Here is a 17,584-nt window from a genome sequence, read left to right as displayed (position 1 = left end):
AGGTTGCTTGGGATCGTTTTGGGCTCCCAGCAGATGAGATTCATTTATCCAAAGTCCATTTCCCCCCTCTTTACTTTTTTTTTTTTTTTTTAGTTGTGGGGGTGTCTTTTATCAGGACAAATTAATGTATGCATCATCAAAGTGATTTAAAGTGTTCAACTCTCAAAGGATTGCAGCAGAAGAGCGCCAGTTGTTATCCATTTGCTTCCTTTAAAGGGTCAGAGTTGGGCTGAATGTGCTGCAGGCTGGGAGAGTCGACAGCGCTGAAGGAAATCATGCACTCATCTGCAATTAAACGCTTGTTGTGTCTCCTGGCTCTCTTAGGCTTTTCTGAAAAATCCCAGTGCCTGCAATGAAGGTAAAGAAGTCTCACTCAAGTTCACAGCTGTTCTGGTAGGTAAAAAGTGAGTAACTCATCTATTGACTGAGATAATACTGGATAACTGGATATAAGGAACAAGTATTTTACAATTAGGGTAGTGAAGAACTCAGGTTGCACAAAGGAGTGGTGGATGCCCCATCCCTGAAGATGTTCAAGGTCAGGCTGGACCAGGCTCTGAAGGCTATAAGGGCTGCATTTGCTCTTGGCTGCTCCCACAGCCCAGTGAGACCACAGCAGAGTACCCACAGGGACAGTCTGATCCATGGGAGGGACGGGCACTGGAGAAGGAGAAGGATGGATCAAGCACAGAGCAAGCAGCAGGTTGGCATCTTCTAGCCAGGCATGTGTCCCAAAAGTCAGGGTCTTGCATGGAGTTTCATAGAATCTTAGAATATCCCAAGTTAGAAGGAACCCCTAAGGATCATTGGGTCAAATCCTTTGGGAAGGTAAACTTGGAGCCTTCATTTTAGAGCTGTGGGTGAAGGAGGACAACTTGTGCTTACAGATGGCTCTTTTTAGTGGAACAGGTTTCATTTGGAGCCTGTGAGAGACAATAAACAGGAAGTCCTGCAGTGACATTTTTATGGAGCTGCTTTGCAGAGTGGGGCTGAACTTAAAATCCAAATTTAGTTTATTTGAGTGGGAGCAGCCTCATTTTTAATGTCCACTTATTTTCAAGGCAACATGATGAATTTTGGCTCATGCAGCTCTGAAGTCCACACAAACCCACACTGGGTCCCTCCCGGTGCCTCCCCAGAGGCCCTTTACCCTTCCATGGGGCTATGTTGGCACTTGTCCTTTAAGACCTCAGCTGCAGTGTTTTTGTGTAGAGTTAATTAGAAAGCTGTATTATGCAGCAGAGATGACTTAATTTTAAGGCTTAAGTAGCTTTGTACATCAGGCCATTAAATTTTCCTTGGAAATAAACACAGAGCTATAAACCGAAAATTGTGCTCTACTCTGGAGTGAGACACCAGAATCTTAAATAAAAGGATACAAGCAGTTCTGGATAATAACTAACATGTGATAGCAAGGGATGAGGAAGGGCTGCAGGCTGGGTTTGTGCAACCTAAAGAAGACAGAGCCAGAGCTGGTTGTTGTGTTTGACTCTAAAGGGAGGGCTCAGAAGAGATGGAGTTAGGAGTACATTTTGGTGCACCTTCAGACATTTCCCTTACCCTAGGAGAGCTCTGTGCTTTGGGTTGAGATCTGAATGGTGCCCTGCCAATACAAGGCTGTTCCCTGTACTTTTCCAGTGCTTGTTTTGTGTGTCCCATGAGGCAAATGAAGTTGCTTCCCCCAGGAGGTTTTGACACTAGCAGCGAGGGACCAGCAGCTGGAGCTATTTCTCACTACATACTTGGACCACTCTTCCCTTTGCCTTCATCCTGCTCCATCAGAGCCCTTTCCTTAGGCTCATGTCATCCATTCCAGCTCCTCCTTCCCGCAATGTTGTTACACAAAGCAGCATCTCAGCACGGTGCCTTGGAAAGGGCTGTTTTCTCTCCTGAGCAGATTCCCCAAAGTTGTTATTGCTTTTCCAACAGCAAACACCGAGCAAATGGAAACGCTGGCTGATGCTGCTCGTAAAATTCTTGAGCATCGACGCGTGCTTTGAAATGCTTTCACCCGGCTGCCCTACCCAAGGGGTACAAGATGCTGAGGGAAGCCTGTCAACGCCAATGTCAGAGGGACCTATGGGTCCTTCCGTTTGTCACATTTGGCCACGAAGGTCAAGGAGCAGGTTGGGAAGCTCTGCGGCTGGTAGATGTAGGCCATGTGATGGCTCCTACTCACCACCACCAGGTCCTAAAGGATTAATCTCCCTTGTCCTCACCAGGTCTTCTTCCATAAACAACGAACCCAGTATATCGTGAAATCAGGGACATTGTCCACACAAATCCCTTCTACTCTTGTGTTATCATCCCTATAGACTAAGTCAGGGTGCCTGACTGCCCCAGGTCAGTATTGAATCCTTTCTGCATCACCTCTTCCTGGCAGCTGCTGGGCCCCAGCCTGCTTCTTACCCTTGAGGCTAATGAAGGTATCTTGGAAGGATATTTAGGGATGAGCAAAGGGGTTTGGCTGCTGGGGAATGCAACCATGGCTCAGAGCTACCACCATGGCTCCATGCTCCACACTGATGGGCAGCTTGAGCTCTGCTGATCTCCAGTCAGTGCTTCAGAAATCTGAACAAACCAGCCCAGGCCACTCCAAAGCATTCATAATGACTGGGTCAGGATCACAGATAATGAGTTTAGGGCTGCTCTAAAGATATCTCAGATAGGACCCGCGTAAAGAGAGTGGCCTATAATTGACCCTTCTGCTGACATCTGCACCTGGAGAGAGCATGTGGGGATGGAGCAGGCCCTGGGGCACATAGCGGATGAAGGTCAGTGGTCATCCTTAGGGCACAGCTGCTCTGCAGACCTCTTCCCCATTGCTCATGGCCAGAGTTGTCCAAATTTCTGGGAGAAAGCGAGAGGCCCGATCCTCTCAGCCTTCCTCCTCACTGCCTTCCCTTCCTCATCACCGCTGAGCAGCTCAGGGATGCAGGAGGCTCTTTGCAGGGGGAGTGCTTTGTGTCAGCCTCTTGAACAGGAGGCTGCAGAAATACCAAGGCACTTTTATTTCACTTTCCTCTTTTTATTTATTTATTTTTCTTCCTTACCCCTGGAGCTAAAAATGAGGGAAAGAAAAATGCAGGAGGACGCATTGTTTTCTTTTCCCCCCACCCAGCGCTGTAAAATACTCCTTAATGGTTGGGAGCGAGAGGATCTCCGGGCTGGGCCTCCACTTTGTGTTTGCGAGTTTATTTTTCTTAATTCATCCTTGACAAAGGACAGAGCCATAAAAGACCCGACCAGCACGTCTGTGGGAAAAAACGGCCCTGAAAAGGGTCGGAGGAATACTGCCGCATTTACAAACAATCCTGAGGGCGAAAGCCTCTGTGAAATGCGGCTGCAGTTATAAGTCGCCTTTCTAGGAACAAGCCTACATCTGTTTGGCAATGCCATATTTTGTAGGGTAAAATAAACCCTTGAGAACAAACAGGCCAGCTTCTTCAGAGGGGTAAATGCCTGAGAACAGAGCTCGCTTGTTAATCCTAAAACTGTCAGCAGAGACCCGCTGCAGAAATTATAGCCGGGCACGGGCACTCGAGCTGTTTTCTCCTCGCCTCCCCTCAGCACAACAGCTGTAAAACCCTCTTTGTTGTTCTCCTGCAGCCGAGCAGCTCTGCAGAGAGTTCTCTGCTGGGGGAACGAGCGGTGACACTGGGCGCTTGTCGGGAACCTGCCCCTTGCCAGGAGTTATTAATGGCATGGCACAATGGCGTTGCACTGAGTGCCTGGCAAAGAACCGGGCTGAAATCCTCCTCCCTTAGGGGAACGATCCCCATCAGCCACCTAAAAAGTGCTCTGCAATGAGGTTCAGGCTGTCCCCTGTGCTTACCAAGGCGGAGAGGCAGATGTCAGCCTGTGTACAGAGAGTGTGAGGGCACGGCGCTTGCCACTGGGAGAAAACCAACGTTGGATGCTTGGAATATTTAACCGCCTGCAACAGATAATTAGCCAAACCCTCGTACGCCTCCAAATATAGATTCATTAGTCATATGAAAATATCTCATTGGAACCAAATGTGAGTCATTAGTGAAGTCAACGGCAGATCATAAAAGAGGTACCGAGAGCCTTGAGAAATCGTGAGTGTGCGGCGAGAATAACTCAGCGCGTTGTGCATGGAACATCTGCTCGCAGGGGCTGCTGCGTCCCCATTCCCACCCTGAGATGTGCAGCAGGAACAAATGCAGAGTGTGCACTGGGTTTCTATTTCTTCTTCTTTTTAGCCTTTAAAAGGAAAGGGACTCTGCTCGGTGAAACTCTTGTGAAAATTGAGTTATTCTTTGGGGAAATCTGGGGAGTGGGGTGGGAACATGTGCTTAGTGCTGGGATGCATCGTGGGGGTTTCCCACCCCTTTCTGCACCACTGGTCCCACAAACACATTGTGAAGCTCCATGGCCCCATGCTGGGAGTTGAGCTGCACGAGGAACACTTCACCTTTTTCTTAAACTGAAAAGGAAAGCACAAAGAGCAGAAAACCTGCAGCAGAGAATGGCAACTGTAAGTGCCATGACGCTGACATTCCCCTGGCTGAGCGAGCTCAACCTCAGTGCGTGGCTGTAACCATGTCACCCCACGACGACACTATCAGACATTCCTAGCTCCATCAGCCAGATTGCGACCCCTTGGCTTTGCTATTCAACTTTTTAAGTAATGAATTGATGCGATCCCCCCCGTGCTTTGAAACCTCCGGGTGAACTGAGACAGCGGGTCAGGGGGAGAGGACTGTGTTGGGGCTTAAAATGGGGGTTTCACGCCGAAGCACCGAGCCTGGAGAACGTCCCCTCTTCCTCAGGAAAGCACTGCGGAGGGCTGTCCTCGAGCCCCCACGGTTGGACCCGGCCTCTGGGACGCCCCCAGCCCCATTCCCGGCTCTCTTTGCGGATTCCTCCCCGCCGGGGCGGGATCCACCCTCGGGGTACCCCTGCACCCGCCACCTCCCCGGCTCAGACCCCCTTCGCCCAGCCTCTCGCACGACCCCCACCGCGGGTGGGCGGCTCTAGGACCCTGCGGCGCCGCGGCGGCGCGCCCGGCCCCGCTCCGCACCGAGCCTCGCCGTGCCGCGCCGTGCCGTGCCGCGCCGCGCCGCGCCGCGCCGCCGGGGGGCCGAGCGGCGTGTCCACCTGCCGGCCCCGCCGCCCGTCAGTCCCGCCATGGCGCTCGGCGGGGTCGGTCGCGGCGGCGCGGCGCGGGCCGCTTGGCCGCGGTTGCTGCTGGCGGCGTTGGCGGCGGCGCTGGCGCTGGCGGGGCCGGCGCTGCCCGAGGTGCTGTTCCGCTGCCCGCCCTGCACGGCGGAACGCCTGGCCGCTTGCTCCCCGGCCGCCCGGCCGCCCTGCCCCGAGCTGGTGCGGGAACCGGGTTGCGGCTGCTGTCCGGTGTGCGCCCGCCTGGAGGCCGAAGCGTGCGGCGTGTACACCCCGCGCTGCGCCGCCGGTTTGCGCTGCTACCCCGACCCCGGAGCCGAGCTGCCCCTGCAAGCCCTGGTGCAGGGACAGGGCACCTGCGCCCGCCGCCGCGACACGGCCGAGTACGGAGCCAGCGCCGAGCGCCCCGCAGGTGAGCGGCGGCCGGGAGCCGGGGAGCGAGGGGACCCCTCGGGAGGGCAGGGAACGGGGGTTGCCTGGGGGAGGAGAGGACAAAGGGTGAGGATAGGGTGGGAGTGCGGAGCCGGTGGGTGTCCGCGGTGCGGTGAAAGGGGTGCTCGGGGTTGCAGCTCACCCTGGGGGAGTTTTCCTTTTGAACGGGAACCCCAGAGGTGGGGTGTAAAGGGGATTTGTGGGGGCATCTCACGGTCCAAAACGAGGGGAGCCGGGCTGCGGGGGGACGGGGTGGAGGTTGGGGTCCCCCGGAGGAGAAGACCCGTGGGGCAGACTGAGGGGAGACGCGGCTGGGGCTGGGGGCTGCGGAGAGCTGGGGGGATCTAAGGGGCCCTTTGGGTTTGGTGGGGGACTGGAAGCGGTCTGTAGGGTGACGGATGCCCCGAAGATACGGGAGGAGGCAGCGTACGAGCACCATGTGCTGCCTGGTGGGAAGTGGGCGGCTGTGGGGCCGCGATGTGGGAGCCACGGCCAACTCCCAGCAGAGCCCACCCTGGGGCTGGGGGTCCCCTCTGCCCCCGTGCAAGCAGTGGGTGCCGGGGAGGACGGCAGCATCCTCGAGCACGCTGCCCGAAGGGACGCCACAGGCTCCCGACCTGTTGCTGCGCTGACTGCGCGAGGCAGCTCTCACCGCGATGCCATCGCTTAGCAAACACCTCGGCTCTCTCTGAGCGAGAGGGAGAGGCAGAGAAAGAAAAAACGGCGGCACAGAAAACTTTGCTCGGTGGCTGCTTCTGTGCAGCCACGCTGCGACCATCCCCACTCCTGTCCCTCCTTTGCCTAATGGGGCTGTGCACCACTGCTCAGCTGCACCACGTGAGCGTCTGCGGAGTGAATTTTGCACTCTCCAGAAGAAGCCGAGGGCGCTCAGATTGAAGGAATCCGGTGCTGACTCCAGCTTTATGCTTGTGGAAGAAGTTGGGGTGGAATGGAGGACACTGCAGAGGTGCATTGAGAGACGATTTTTGGAGTTAATGCCGCTTTCTTGCTTTTATGGACTTTTTTTTTCCCCCTAGAATTGCTGTTTTGCTTCATTTTACTCTCCCTGTGCATTTGCAATGCGTGTGACTGATTTGCCCATATCTGCGTGTATGCAGCGCGCACTCACTCACATATAAATAGCGCAGCTTAAGAGTGCTTTAATGTATGTGGCGTTCTGCAATGTCCATAGGGGATGAATAATAAAAACACTGGCACATCTTGAAGCAGCGTGATGTGAAGCACGCAGCTGGAATATTCGCCGCCGAGCACGTCTTGGCAGTGGAGCCTGGACATCCAGAAAAGGGTTTGCTCTCTTCGGATTACAAAACTTTTAACAGGTTGTTGTAGCCATTAAATAAAACCCACAACAAAAACAAAGCCCCCGTCTGCCAGCTCCGCTCGGTGCTGTTCTGCTCAGACTCACAACACTGTTCCCGTCTGCAAAATGTATACGGGGAGAGTTTGCTTCTGCTTCGAAGTGGTGACAGGGAGAGCAGTCTGGCACCCAAAGCACAGGGATTGGAATTCCCTTTCAAATGCTGATGTCAAGCTTGTCTCAGTGCCCCAGAGCAGGTTTTTGCCTGCAAAAGGCAGGTGTCTGCCTTTTTTTTTTTGAAATGTGCTTAAAGGTATTTGCCCTTTTTCCCCTTTCCAGCTTGAAAAGGCTCCTTTGGCTGATTCAGGGCTGGAATGCAGAGCTCGTGCTATTCCTAAATTAAGAGGTTGGCAAGTTTTTTTGTCCCTGATGAGATGCAGAAGGATTGCCCAAACGAAACAAGGACTAAAACTCTGCAAATCCTCCCACTGTGGCTCCGGCATTGTTTAGTCTTCCACTTAGGTCTGTAAAAGCCAATCCTGAAATGGTTGTAGGCGGAAAGTAACATAAACCACCGTGTAGCTAGGAAGCAGGGGATGTTGCTCATTGCACAAGAAGCTTTGGGTATTTTGAAGATGCTGGGAATGTTGGAACAAAACAGCGGCAGTCTGTGGAAATCGGGCTGAGAACCTCCACCCCCTCGGGGAGCCGAGGGCACGAACTCCTGCGGATGGAGGCAGCGAGACGGAGGCTCAGCACCTCCGGGGATCGGGGCCTCCAAAATAGTTCTGATGCCACCGGACTGCACGGTTTTATGGTTTATTTCAGGTCATGGCGTCACCCACTTGACGTAGTGCTGAGTGAAGCCGCCCGCACGCGGGACAGAGGGCTGTTATTGTGTGTGGAGCTCTCATGCCAGCCCCTTCAGCACGGCACAGAGCTCTGTGCACCATTTTAAGGCAGATTAATGGGTTGGGCACATGGAGCAGAGCGAGGACTGTCCGTACAGTGTGCTAGCACCCTGCTTGCTGCCATGCTGTGTCCCAGTCCCCAGTGGCCGTCTTTGAACAACAGGATCATTAAGGTTGGAAAAGACCTCTAAGGTCATCTAGTCCAACCCCATTCCATCCCTACTCTGCCCACTAACCATGTTGCTCTGTGCCACATCTCCACGGTTCTTGAACACTACCAGTGATGATCACTCCACCACCTCCCTGGGCAGCCTGTGCCAATGCATCACCGCTCTTGGCTCCTAATGGAGACCATGTCCTAGGGTTAAAGGATTAAGGTCACAGGCAAACTTGAGCTTGCAGGGCTGGGGCTGCCCCATTCACCAGGCCAGGGACTCCGATGGAACAAAAACAGCGCCAAAATAGTTAACCATTAGCAAAGCAGTTCACTCTAACATCCAACTAAAATCCTTATTTGGGATTTGGCCCCAAATGCCACTCATCCTTCCTCATGGGTCAAATGTCAAAACCTCCATTTCCCCCTTGGCAAGCAGCTGCTAAAAGACAGTTTAATGTATCGCTCCAAAACACTGAAGACTCTGATGTTGGAGGTAGCATAATGTAAGTGGAATTTTAGCAGCAACTCGAAAACCATGCCAGTAATGCTATGATTGCATTTTTCACATCCACTGAATTGCCAGGAAGACTTCTACTTTCCCCTAGCTTTTCTAAGGAAACAAAGCATTTGTCATGCTCTGCACGTGTGTGTGTGTATCTGTCCTTCCGCCTCCAAAGGTCCTCACCCCGCCAGATGCTCTGACACAGCCTTAAAGGCCAGAAAGGTGTAGGCAGCAGGCAGGGGAAAGCCTGACTGTGAGCATCCCCCCATGCTCTACACCAATCAGCTTTTGAGTCAGAAGTGCATGAGCATGGGAGAAGCTCATTACCAGCTGGGCATCCAGCCTGGCTCATGCAAGCTTGGGTATTAGAGACATGGGAGAAGCCATCTGCAAGGAGCCAGTCCATGGGACTGCGTTAATATTGCTGCCCTGGCTGAACTGAAGGGCTGCAGAGTTCTTGGTTGTGGGAGAAGTTATTACAAGTGAAATGCAATTAATAACAGCTCCAAGGATGCTCCAACAGCTTCAGCTTATCCATCCTTGTTGCCTCTGGGGCTCTGCCAGGAGATGGACCAGGTTTCCAAGCTCTTCTGCATCAGCTGTGTCTGGTCAAGGGTGAACCCGATCGGGTCCTGGGCTGGTTGTCATCTTTAGATATGAAGGTAATAAATAACAACTTTTGGAGCAGCTTCTTGAAAATAACGCTCCCTCCAGCCCCAGTCCCACCGGAGTGTGCTGTGGTGGGGCTTATGGTGTTGTGAACATGGGCTGGAGGGAACGGGGAGTCTGGGAAGATTTCAAGGCTCTGGCCCAAACGAGAAATGTGTTCTCATGCTGTCCCTTGGCAAATGATCTGTTTCCTTCTTGCTCTTTGCAGTTGTTTCCTTTCCTCTGGGTTTCAGGCTCATGCTCGCTGAGTGTGGTATTTGTCAGGGGAACAACGAGGAGCCCTGTCTGTGAGAAAGTCCATGCCGTTTGTTTTATCCACATCCAGGAATTGAGCCGAGATAAACAATTCGAGAGGCAAAGCGGTGAAAACTGGAACGCAAGAGGTGTGTTTGTGTTTGGCCTGGGCTAGACCCTGCTGCAGCATTCACTGGGGCTGATGCATCCCACCGATGGGCTGCTGCCGTCGTCCCCACAGACACAGTTGGGTTTGGGAGAATGGGGCTTGGCAGATTCCTGCGGGGTAGTTCTTTTGCTTGAGGCTGGCAGAGTAAGACGAAGGGCAAGGTAAAATGTGGAGATGCTTTTAAAGCATTTCTGTTCCACACGGGCTGAGCTCAGTGGTGTGCTGAGTTTCCAGGTGTTCCTCCCTCCTCCACGGGAAGGTGCTGCCCAGATCAGCGTGTGTGTAGCGGCACATATTGAAATCATCAGGCTCTGCTTTCCATCATGTCGTGGCTGGCTGTTTGCATCTGCCAGCGAGGTGTGTTTGTCCTCAGCACACGCCTGGGGCTGGCTGCAGTGTGTTTGAAGTCTGCGTCCCTCCTCCTAGAGCTGTCCCGTGGTGATCCTGAACTGAGGAGTTATGGGGCGGGAGGACAGAAGGACAACTTCAGGTGCTGTTTTGTGAGTGTAGCCTCACTAGTTTTCCACCAGCCAAAAAAACACATTGCACATCTGGTTCTATGAGTGTTACCAGTGTTACCAGTTAGGGGAGATACTGGCTAGATATGAGGAAAAAGTTTTTTTGCAATAAGGGTGGTGAGGCACTGGAACAGGTTGCCCAGATTTGTGGTGTATGCCTTATCCTTGTTGACAGTCAAAGTCAGGCTAGAGGGGCTCTGAGCACCTGATGTAGCTGCAGGTGTCCCTGTTTGTTGCAGGGGAGTTGGACTAGATAACCAGATAACCTTTAAGGGTCTGTTCCAACTGAAATGATTCTATGATGATTTTTCTGCCATGAACTACCTTCAGCAGAACACATCTGTGACTGAAGCATCTCTGCCCACCTTTGGTGGCCAGGATGCTTTCATGAGCTGGCCAAGTGTGAGCTCATTACACATGCAAATGGGCATCTCACTACAAGCAAACGTGACAGATGTGCCATCCCAGGAGGTGCTCAAAGCCAGCTTGGATGGGGCCCTGGGCAGCCTGATCCAGTGGTTGGCAACCCTGCCCACGGCTGGGGGTTGGAACTGAGTGATCTTTAAGGTCCTTTCCAATGCAAGCCATTCTGTGATTCTCTGATGTGGTTGACCTGGGTGAAGGCTAGAGGAACAGGGGTTAGAGCACAGTTCCTGGAGCTTTATGGCAGCTCAGTGTATGACAGCCTGGACTCTGTTGTTGAAAATGCAGGAATGGTGGTGTATTTAGTGTTTTGCCCCACATGTAATTTGGCTAGGTACGAGCAGGAAGATGAAAACCTTTTGCTGTCTCATCTTATGATAGAAATAAATTGTTTTAGAAAGGAAAGGGTCAGTAATCACATGCTTTTCTTGTGGACCGGAGTACGGAAAAACATCAGGTCACTTTTATAAGCCTTAATCTATCTTTTGACATTGCAGCTTTTATTCTGAAGAAAGCTGCACTGTGCCTCTTGGCTGGTAAGGGAACAAGTTCACTGCCTGGTGCTCTCTGTAGTCAAAGATCCCATTAATCCTGCCAGCCGCGAGGAACGATTTCTTGGTATTTCATTCTGGGCTGTAATTGAGAGTGACACAAAGCGCTGGTGGGAATTGGACCGTGCTGAAATCTGTGCTTTTCCTTACAGTTTTCTACAGATAGAACAGCTCAGGTGGGATGGAGGGATTTTTAACGCTCTGCCTTTGGAATTATTAACATCTCCACTGCCTTACTGGCTGAAGGCAATTTTTGAGAAGAGTTTCTGTGCCTCCTTGCACTTTGTAGCCAGCTGATGCAGGATACCTACAACAGGGAAATGCTGTTGCAATCACTTGCATGACATCTTCTGTTGTAGAGACCCATACTCCTACAGTGCGGGGAAAATTCATTAAGCAGTGCCCAGTATTTCTGCTCAAGACCACAGCAAGATTTCCCCATTTGGTTTTTAGACTTCAGCTGAGGCAGCGTGTTCCCACCTCTTCTGATTAGTACTGAAAGACACAGTCCATGCTAATGGGCTTCTCTTAGCTCACCGAGGAGGTTTTCTGGTAACCTTCCCCTGTTTTCTCCTTGGTGTCTTAAAACTAGGAAAGAGTGGGCACCTGATGTCCATGTCCCAGGATTGTTTCTTGCTCAGTCTTTGGGGGAACTGTGGATCAAGTCAGTTGTTGAAGGCATTTTGGTGGTTTTGAGTGTCTTCCAAGTCCTTCTGGGCACCTTCAAAGAGCAAGTGGGTGCCTTCCAGTGTGGCATGTCTTCTGGAGCCCCATACTTCAGAAGTCCCAGATTTTACTCTGAAGGGAGCAGGGCAAATCCAGTCCAGAATTTGAACTGAGGGTGATTTTCTGTTTGAATTTGTGAGGGTTTGCCTGCAGCATGAGGGCTGTGGCTCAGCAGTGAGCTGAGTGGGAGTGAGGCACAGGGTTTGCACCCAGAGCAATGATGGCCATCCCACGTGGCCCATGTAGAAATGCTTCTCTCTTCTCGTGTTCTGCTCCATTCTGTTGCCTTTTCATCTGGCACTTCAAAGGCAAGCAGAAACAGGGAAGGAAAGTTAGGTTTAGCAAAGAGGAGGAGCAGGAAGGGTGAACGGCCTGGGGCTTTTGACCTCCTGTGCTGTTGCAGCCCAAGGCTGGTGGTTGGGCTTGTGCCCTATAGGCCCCAGCTATGCGGAGCTCATGAGGTTGTGGACAGTCCAGATCGCCAGCTGGGAGATGAACCAAGGTGGCTGTGTGCTCTTCAAGGTGCCTGGTTTCTGTGCTCCGGGTCTTGGCCAGTTGGCTGTATGGGTTGTGGGGTCAGGGTGGATGGCCACAGTGGCATTTCTCTTTGCAGTCAGGGTAACCTAACAACCCTGGGGTTTTCGGTGGTGGTTTTCTCTTCCTCCTGATCCTCCTCACTCACCCTGCAGTGCCTTTGCTAAAGGCAAATTCCAGTTACCTGGTTGGCTCATGTCTTGGTTTTGGGGACACTTTTCGGGGGTGCTGCAGTTTGCCTTCCACACGATAGCAGCTTTACTCTTCTAGGTTTGCAGCTGAACTGGTGAGAAGAAAATGCTGAGTGACAATGCTGCAGTGAGTTTCACCACTGTTTCAGGGTCCAACCCAAGCTCTGGCAAGGTAACTCTCAGTCAGACTGGCCACGGACAACAGTCCTGTGGTAGAACCTTCTCCCTGTTTGAGAGCTCCAAGAGCCTTTTCTTTCATGCACAGTACTTACCACTAGCCAAGGACTGTGAATTTGATACCATCTCTGACGTGTAGAGGGCAGTTACCCTTCATCTGAACGTCATACAAACCAGAGTGATGTAATGGCACAGAAATGACAGCAGCCTGCCTTGATCTCATGTTGTTGTGAGTAGACAGGTAAATCATTGGCCATAATGGTAACTGGGATGAGGAGGCCTAAAGCAGTGGGTAGCCATGGTAGGGGACTTTTTCCATTATCCACAGTGAACAGTGATACCTCCATGTCTTGTGCAGAGGTGGTTTGAGAATGATTTTATTTAGACTGTTATAAATCCAGCTAATCTGTTACAGAGAACATTTGTGGCAGAACATCTGGATTCCTAGTAGTGTTCAAGGAGAGTGGCCACTCCTTGGACTGGATGGTGGGACAGCACCAGAGGTACTATTTTGAGGCTGACCCATCACTGAATTTAAAGAGCAGTCCAGAATTTTTTGGAAGAAAAGGAGACTATGGCAACTACGGCCTTCTTACACAATAGATTGGCACCTTGTAGATACTCTGAGTCATTTTGTTGTTGTTGTTGACAGTAGTGACTGAAATAAGTTTATTCCATGCTTATTTTCCATGCCAGACCCCACAGACCCTGTCACCTCCAGCTCATGGGGAGTGAGACATATTCAATTAATTCTTGTACATTATTGGGGGATTTTGGTTGATGGGATTCTTGCCTGGAATTTCTATGTGGAGGAGCCTGGCTTCCCACTGACTGCAGCTAGGACTCAGAAAGTTCACCCTCCTAATAGACCCAGTGGGATGGTGGGAATACAATTTCCAATGTGTTCAGAACAGATTCGGTACCCTGTTCCCTTCAGGGTACCTGTCATTGAGAGCATGACCAAGGCTGGGCAAGTGTAAAACCTTGGTCTGCAGAGCTTTGAATGATGTTGAACTGCTTGATTTTGGAGGTCTGAGGTCTTGACCTTTGTGCACATGACTGAGGCACGTCTGGTCTGGGGGGTACTGGGAGGAATTTGGCACAGGGCCCTGTAAGGCAATGGTCCCATTTAGTAAAGCTGGAGCTGTAGGAGTTGGGGTGAGGAAATCACAGCATCCGCTTTGGTTTCTGCATTCCCTGTCCTGGGGGCCAGTCGAATGTTGCAGGAGGCCACAGGAATCCTGCTTATGACCACAGCCAGATTAATGGCTACTTTGGCAGCTTTTCAGGAGTGAGGAATTTGGCCACTTTCACAATAATGGCTAGAAATTCCACATGAATTAATTAGTTTTATTACAGGACATGTCCTTCCTGCTCCTCCAGGGCTGCCTGAAACACTGAACTCATTACATGAAGAAATGAAAATAGTACTAAAAATAAAAACTGGTATCCCAAGCCTTTGTCAGGAAATGCACAGAGTATACCGACATCCTCCACCAGATGTGCTTCTGAAGCTGTGGCTTTTGGCCAGATGAGATCTAAACCCAAGTTTTAGATCAAGCACAGCCACTAAAATGTCCCAGCCTGCTTCATGAGAGTCTCAGCCTCTTGGACTCTGCTCAACTTGAGCCATTCATATAGGCTTGTTAATTACTCCTTCAGTTTGTTTGACCCTTGGATGTTGTTACATGGAATCATGGAATGGCTTGAGTCGGAAGAGGCCTTAAAGATCATCCAGTTGGAACCCCCTGCCATGGGCAGGGTTGTCTCCCACCAGATCAGGCTGCCCAGGGTCCCAACCAACCTGGCCTTGAATGCTCCCAGGGATGGGGCGTCCACCATCTGTGATGGGTTTCCGTAGTGCTGTTCCTACCTTGCAAGGACCCTGTTTGTATCTGGGGTAGGAAAGTGCTTGGGAATGTCCATGGCAAAGGGTCCTCTGCATTTGAGTTTTGGTCAAAGGAATGCTGTAAAAATGACAGCATGTGACTTTGAAAGAGCTGCCAGAGCAACTGCAGATTGGGTAAATATTTTGGAAGCCCAGAGCTGATAACTTTCCCTTGCTTATGTTTGTGCAGAGTCTGCCTGTAAAAGCTTATCATTTTTCACGTAGCTTTTTAAACAAAGGTAGTGTGTGGACTCTGTGAGCTCCATTTGATTTGAATCCCTTTCTAGTAGCACCAGTGCTGTCCTGAGATGTGCATGCTGGTAAGGGGCAGGTGTACAAAATGGGCTCTGCTTGCTGATCATTGCAGTGTCTGCTTTATGAATATTGCTTCAGATACTCGTGTGTGGGCAGAGGCTCTCCACTTGAGTCAAGGAATCGTAGAATCATTAAGGTTAGAAAGGCTACTAAGATCACCTAGTCTGACCATCACCACCATGAGTCTAAGCCCTTCCTTCTGCTCAGCTCCACCTTTGTGGACCAGCGCTTTACTTTCTTGCTATTTTTCCTCATATTCTGGAGTTGAACATGGAAGAGTGACCAGGGAGGTGACCAGGTTATTGCAGGTCTGACTTCAAGGAACGTGACTTGTTTTGTGCTCAGCCCTCTGGGGAATGAACCATGACCCTCATCCTACAAGGACTAAGGCCAGCTGAGATCAGACAAATAGCAGATTTTTCAGCATTAACAAAATTTGCCTGCTAGAAAAGAGTTAAAAATGATCATGCAGGTGGCTTTCTTCTAGAAATCTCAGCTGCTTGGACAGCTTCCGACTTTCTAGTAATGATTCTTATTGATTTCAGTCATTGCTTACCTCTGTTTTTCTGTTTATTCTGTCTTTTTATCAGTCTGATTTCAAGGATTTGTTACCTTAACCCCTGGCCATTGGGCTGGTCCCGCATGTCCTGAAAAAGCCCTTTGAAAATTCAGACCCTGCTGAAAGTGCAGCGCAGATATTACCTGGCAGCAGCCCAACCAGGCCAAAGGTCATCAAGCCCATAATCCTGCCTTAGGTGGTGTCCAGCAGTGCATAAATTGGGGATTAAGGAAAAGGGTGAGTATGGGGTGAGCCTTGCCTTGAGCTGCCTTGCTGACTTCCATCAGAGAGGCTTCAAGCTCTCTTGCAGTTCTTCTCTTGAAGCAGCCCTTCATGGACTCCGTCAGATTTTGGGGATGAGACAGTTCACATTAATTTTCTCCTTGAAAGAGCTGTGAATGGCTGAAACTTCAGATCTACACAGTAGAAAGTAAAGCGTCTGTAGTGCAGCACTGCAGTTAGCGAGGTGGCATGGTGAGGAAGGCACGGTGCCTTGGAAATGCCTGCAGCTGTGGGCTGAGTGGTGTCAGCAGCAGGAGTGGGGCAGGGCTGCCTGGCTGGCTCTGGGACCTAGGCTTGTTGTGCAACACTCAGAGCCTGCTGTTTTTGCTCTGCCTGGGAGTTACCCCAAGTCGGTTGCACCTTTTTCTCTCCAGCCTTGCAGGCGTGCATGGTGCCTGAAGGGCAAACGGCCCCAGCCCATGCCTCCAGGCAGGACAAGAGGGACTGTGACACTGGGGATCAGGTGCTGTCCTGGAGCTGGAATTTGGGCTGACGGTGCTACCTTTGTTGCGAGAACAATACCACATGTGAGGTACGGTCATGGACTTGGAACATGATCATAGGCATAGGCATGGACATGGGCACTGGAACAGGTTGCCCAGAGAAGCTGTGGATGCCCCATCTCTGGAGGCATTCGGGGCAGGCTGGATGGGGTCCTGGACAGCCTGATCTGGTGAGTGACAGCCCTGCCCATAGCAGGGGAGTTGGAACTGGATGGGCATTACGGTCCCTTCCAACCTAAGCCATTCTATGATTCTATGATTCTATGGACTCACAGCTGAAAATGGAGCAAATGTGGATTTTCCCACAGCAGCTGTGCTGCAGAGCAGGAGATACAGTGTTGGTCCCCTGGGCACTGAAGCTGTCGTGCCCTGGCTTGCAGCATGGCTGGCTTTGCTGTTTTCGGCCGGTGAGTCAGACCCTGGGCAGCCCTAGCCCAGGGCTGCAGGTTCGCCCTTTTTCCATTTATCTGTTTTGCAGGCAGCCCGCTTTGCTGGGGCTCAGGGGAGTCCGCCCCTCCCAAAACCCTGTCCTCACAAAGGGACATTGGAGCACCAAAGCTTGGGCATCAGAGTTTGAGCACCAAAATCTGGGCAAATGCATTCTGCACTGCTGTCTGGAGGACTCCTGTCATATGGGAGAAGCAGAAATAGCAAGTGACTAAACATCACGGCAATGTTCCTGCCATCGGAACTGAACTCCCTATTTTCTTTTGGCTGAGAAAATGAACTTCCCCTTTCCCTCGTGGGGTGGGCGAGCTGGCTGCCTGTGGCCATGCCCTTGCTGTGGGCACGCGGGATGGCTCTGGTCAGGCTGGGAGGAAGCGCTCCTGCTGCGGGCTTTTCACTCCTAGCTCCTTTCTGAAGAAAACGTGCAGGGCTTTTCCTGGCCAAAGTGCAGGGCTGTAGCTGGAACACGGTCCAGCTGGCCTCATTTTGGAGCTGGTCTCGGTTTTGGGCTGCTCTCATCCCTTCCATATCCCCGTTTCTTAAGACTGAACAGCCTGGGAGGTACTGCGGAGATAGTGCTACAGAAACCACTGTGGTGCCACATGGCATGTGCAGCCCAGTTTGAACATGCCATGGTGAAGAAATCTCTGAAAACCTCCAGTGTAAAATCCCTGGGATTTTTTGGGGTTGTTTTGATTCTGTTTCCAGCAACGGCAGAAACCTGGTCTTCTCCAGTATGAGAGTCTGAGGAGCCCCTGGTGGGGCCCTCATTGATGTCCGAGGGAAACATGCGCTATTATACCCATGCTGACCAATGTGTTCAACCCAGCCCCTCTTGCCTTCTTCCTTAGCTGCTGTTTTGTCCCATCACGTATTTTTTTGGCCATCAGGCTTTTTTTTCTGTCTGTTACAAAGTGCTGTGTTCTCTTCCTC

The 17,584-nt window shown here is 51.4% G+C and overlaps 1 protein-coding gene across 1 annotated transcript in view; it reads left to right on the top strand.

Annotated features, from left to right (window-relative positions):
• IGFBP2 (insulin like growth factor binding protein 2) overlaps nucleotides 5,155-17,584 on the top strand; it is a 54,939-nt gene continuing 42,509 nt past the window's right edge. The window contains exon 1 of the mRNA XM_021398621.1: nucleotides 5,155-5,557. Coding sequence (XP_021254296.1) covers nucleotides 5,155-5,557 — 403 coding nt within the window. The remainder of the gene's footprint in view (nucleotides 5,558-17,584) is intronic.

The sequence above is a fragment of the Numida meleagris genome, chromosome 5 (genome assembly GCF_002078875.1).
Source record: "Numida meleagris isolate 19003 breed g44 Domestic line chromosome 5, NumMel1.0, whole genome shotgun sequence".
Classification (NCBI taxonomy): Eukaryota; Metazoa; Chordata; class Aves; order Galliformes; family Numididae; genus Numida; species Numida meleagris.
Note: the sequence above shows the minus strand (reverse complement) of the source record. Positions and strands in the feature narration are given on the sequence as shown.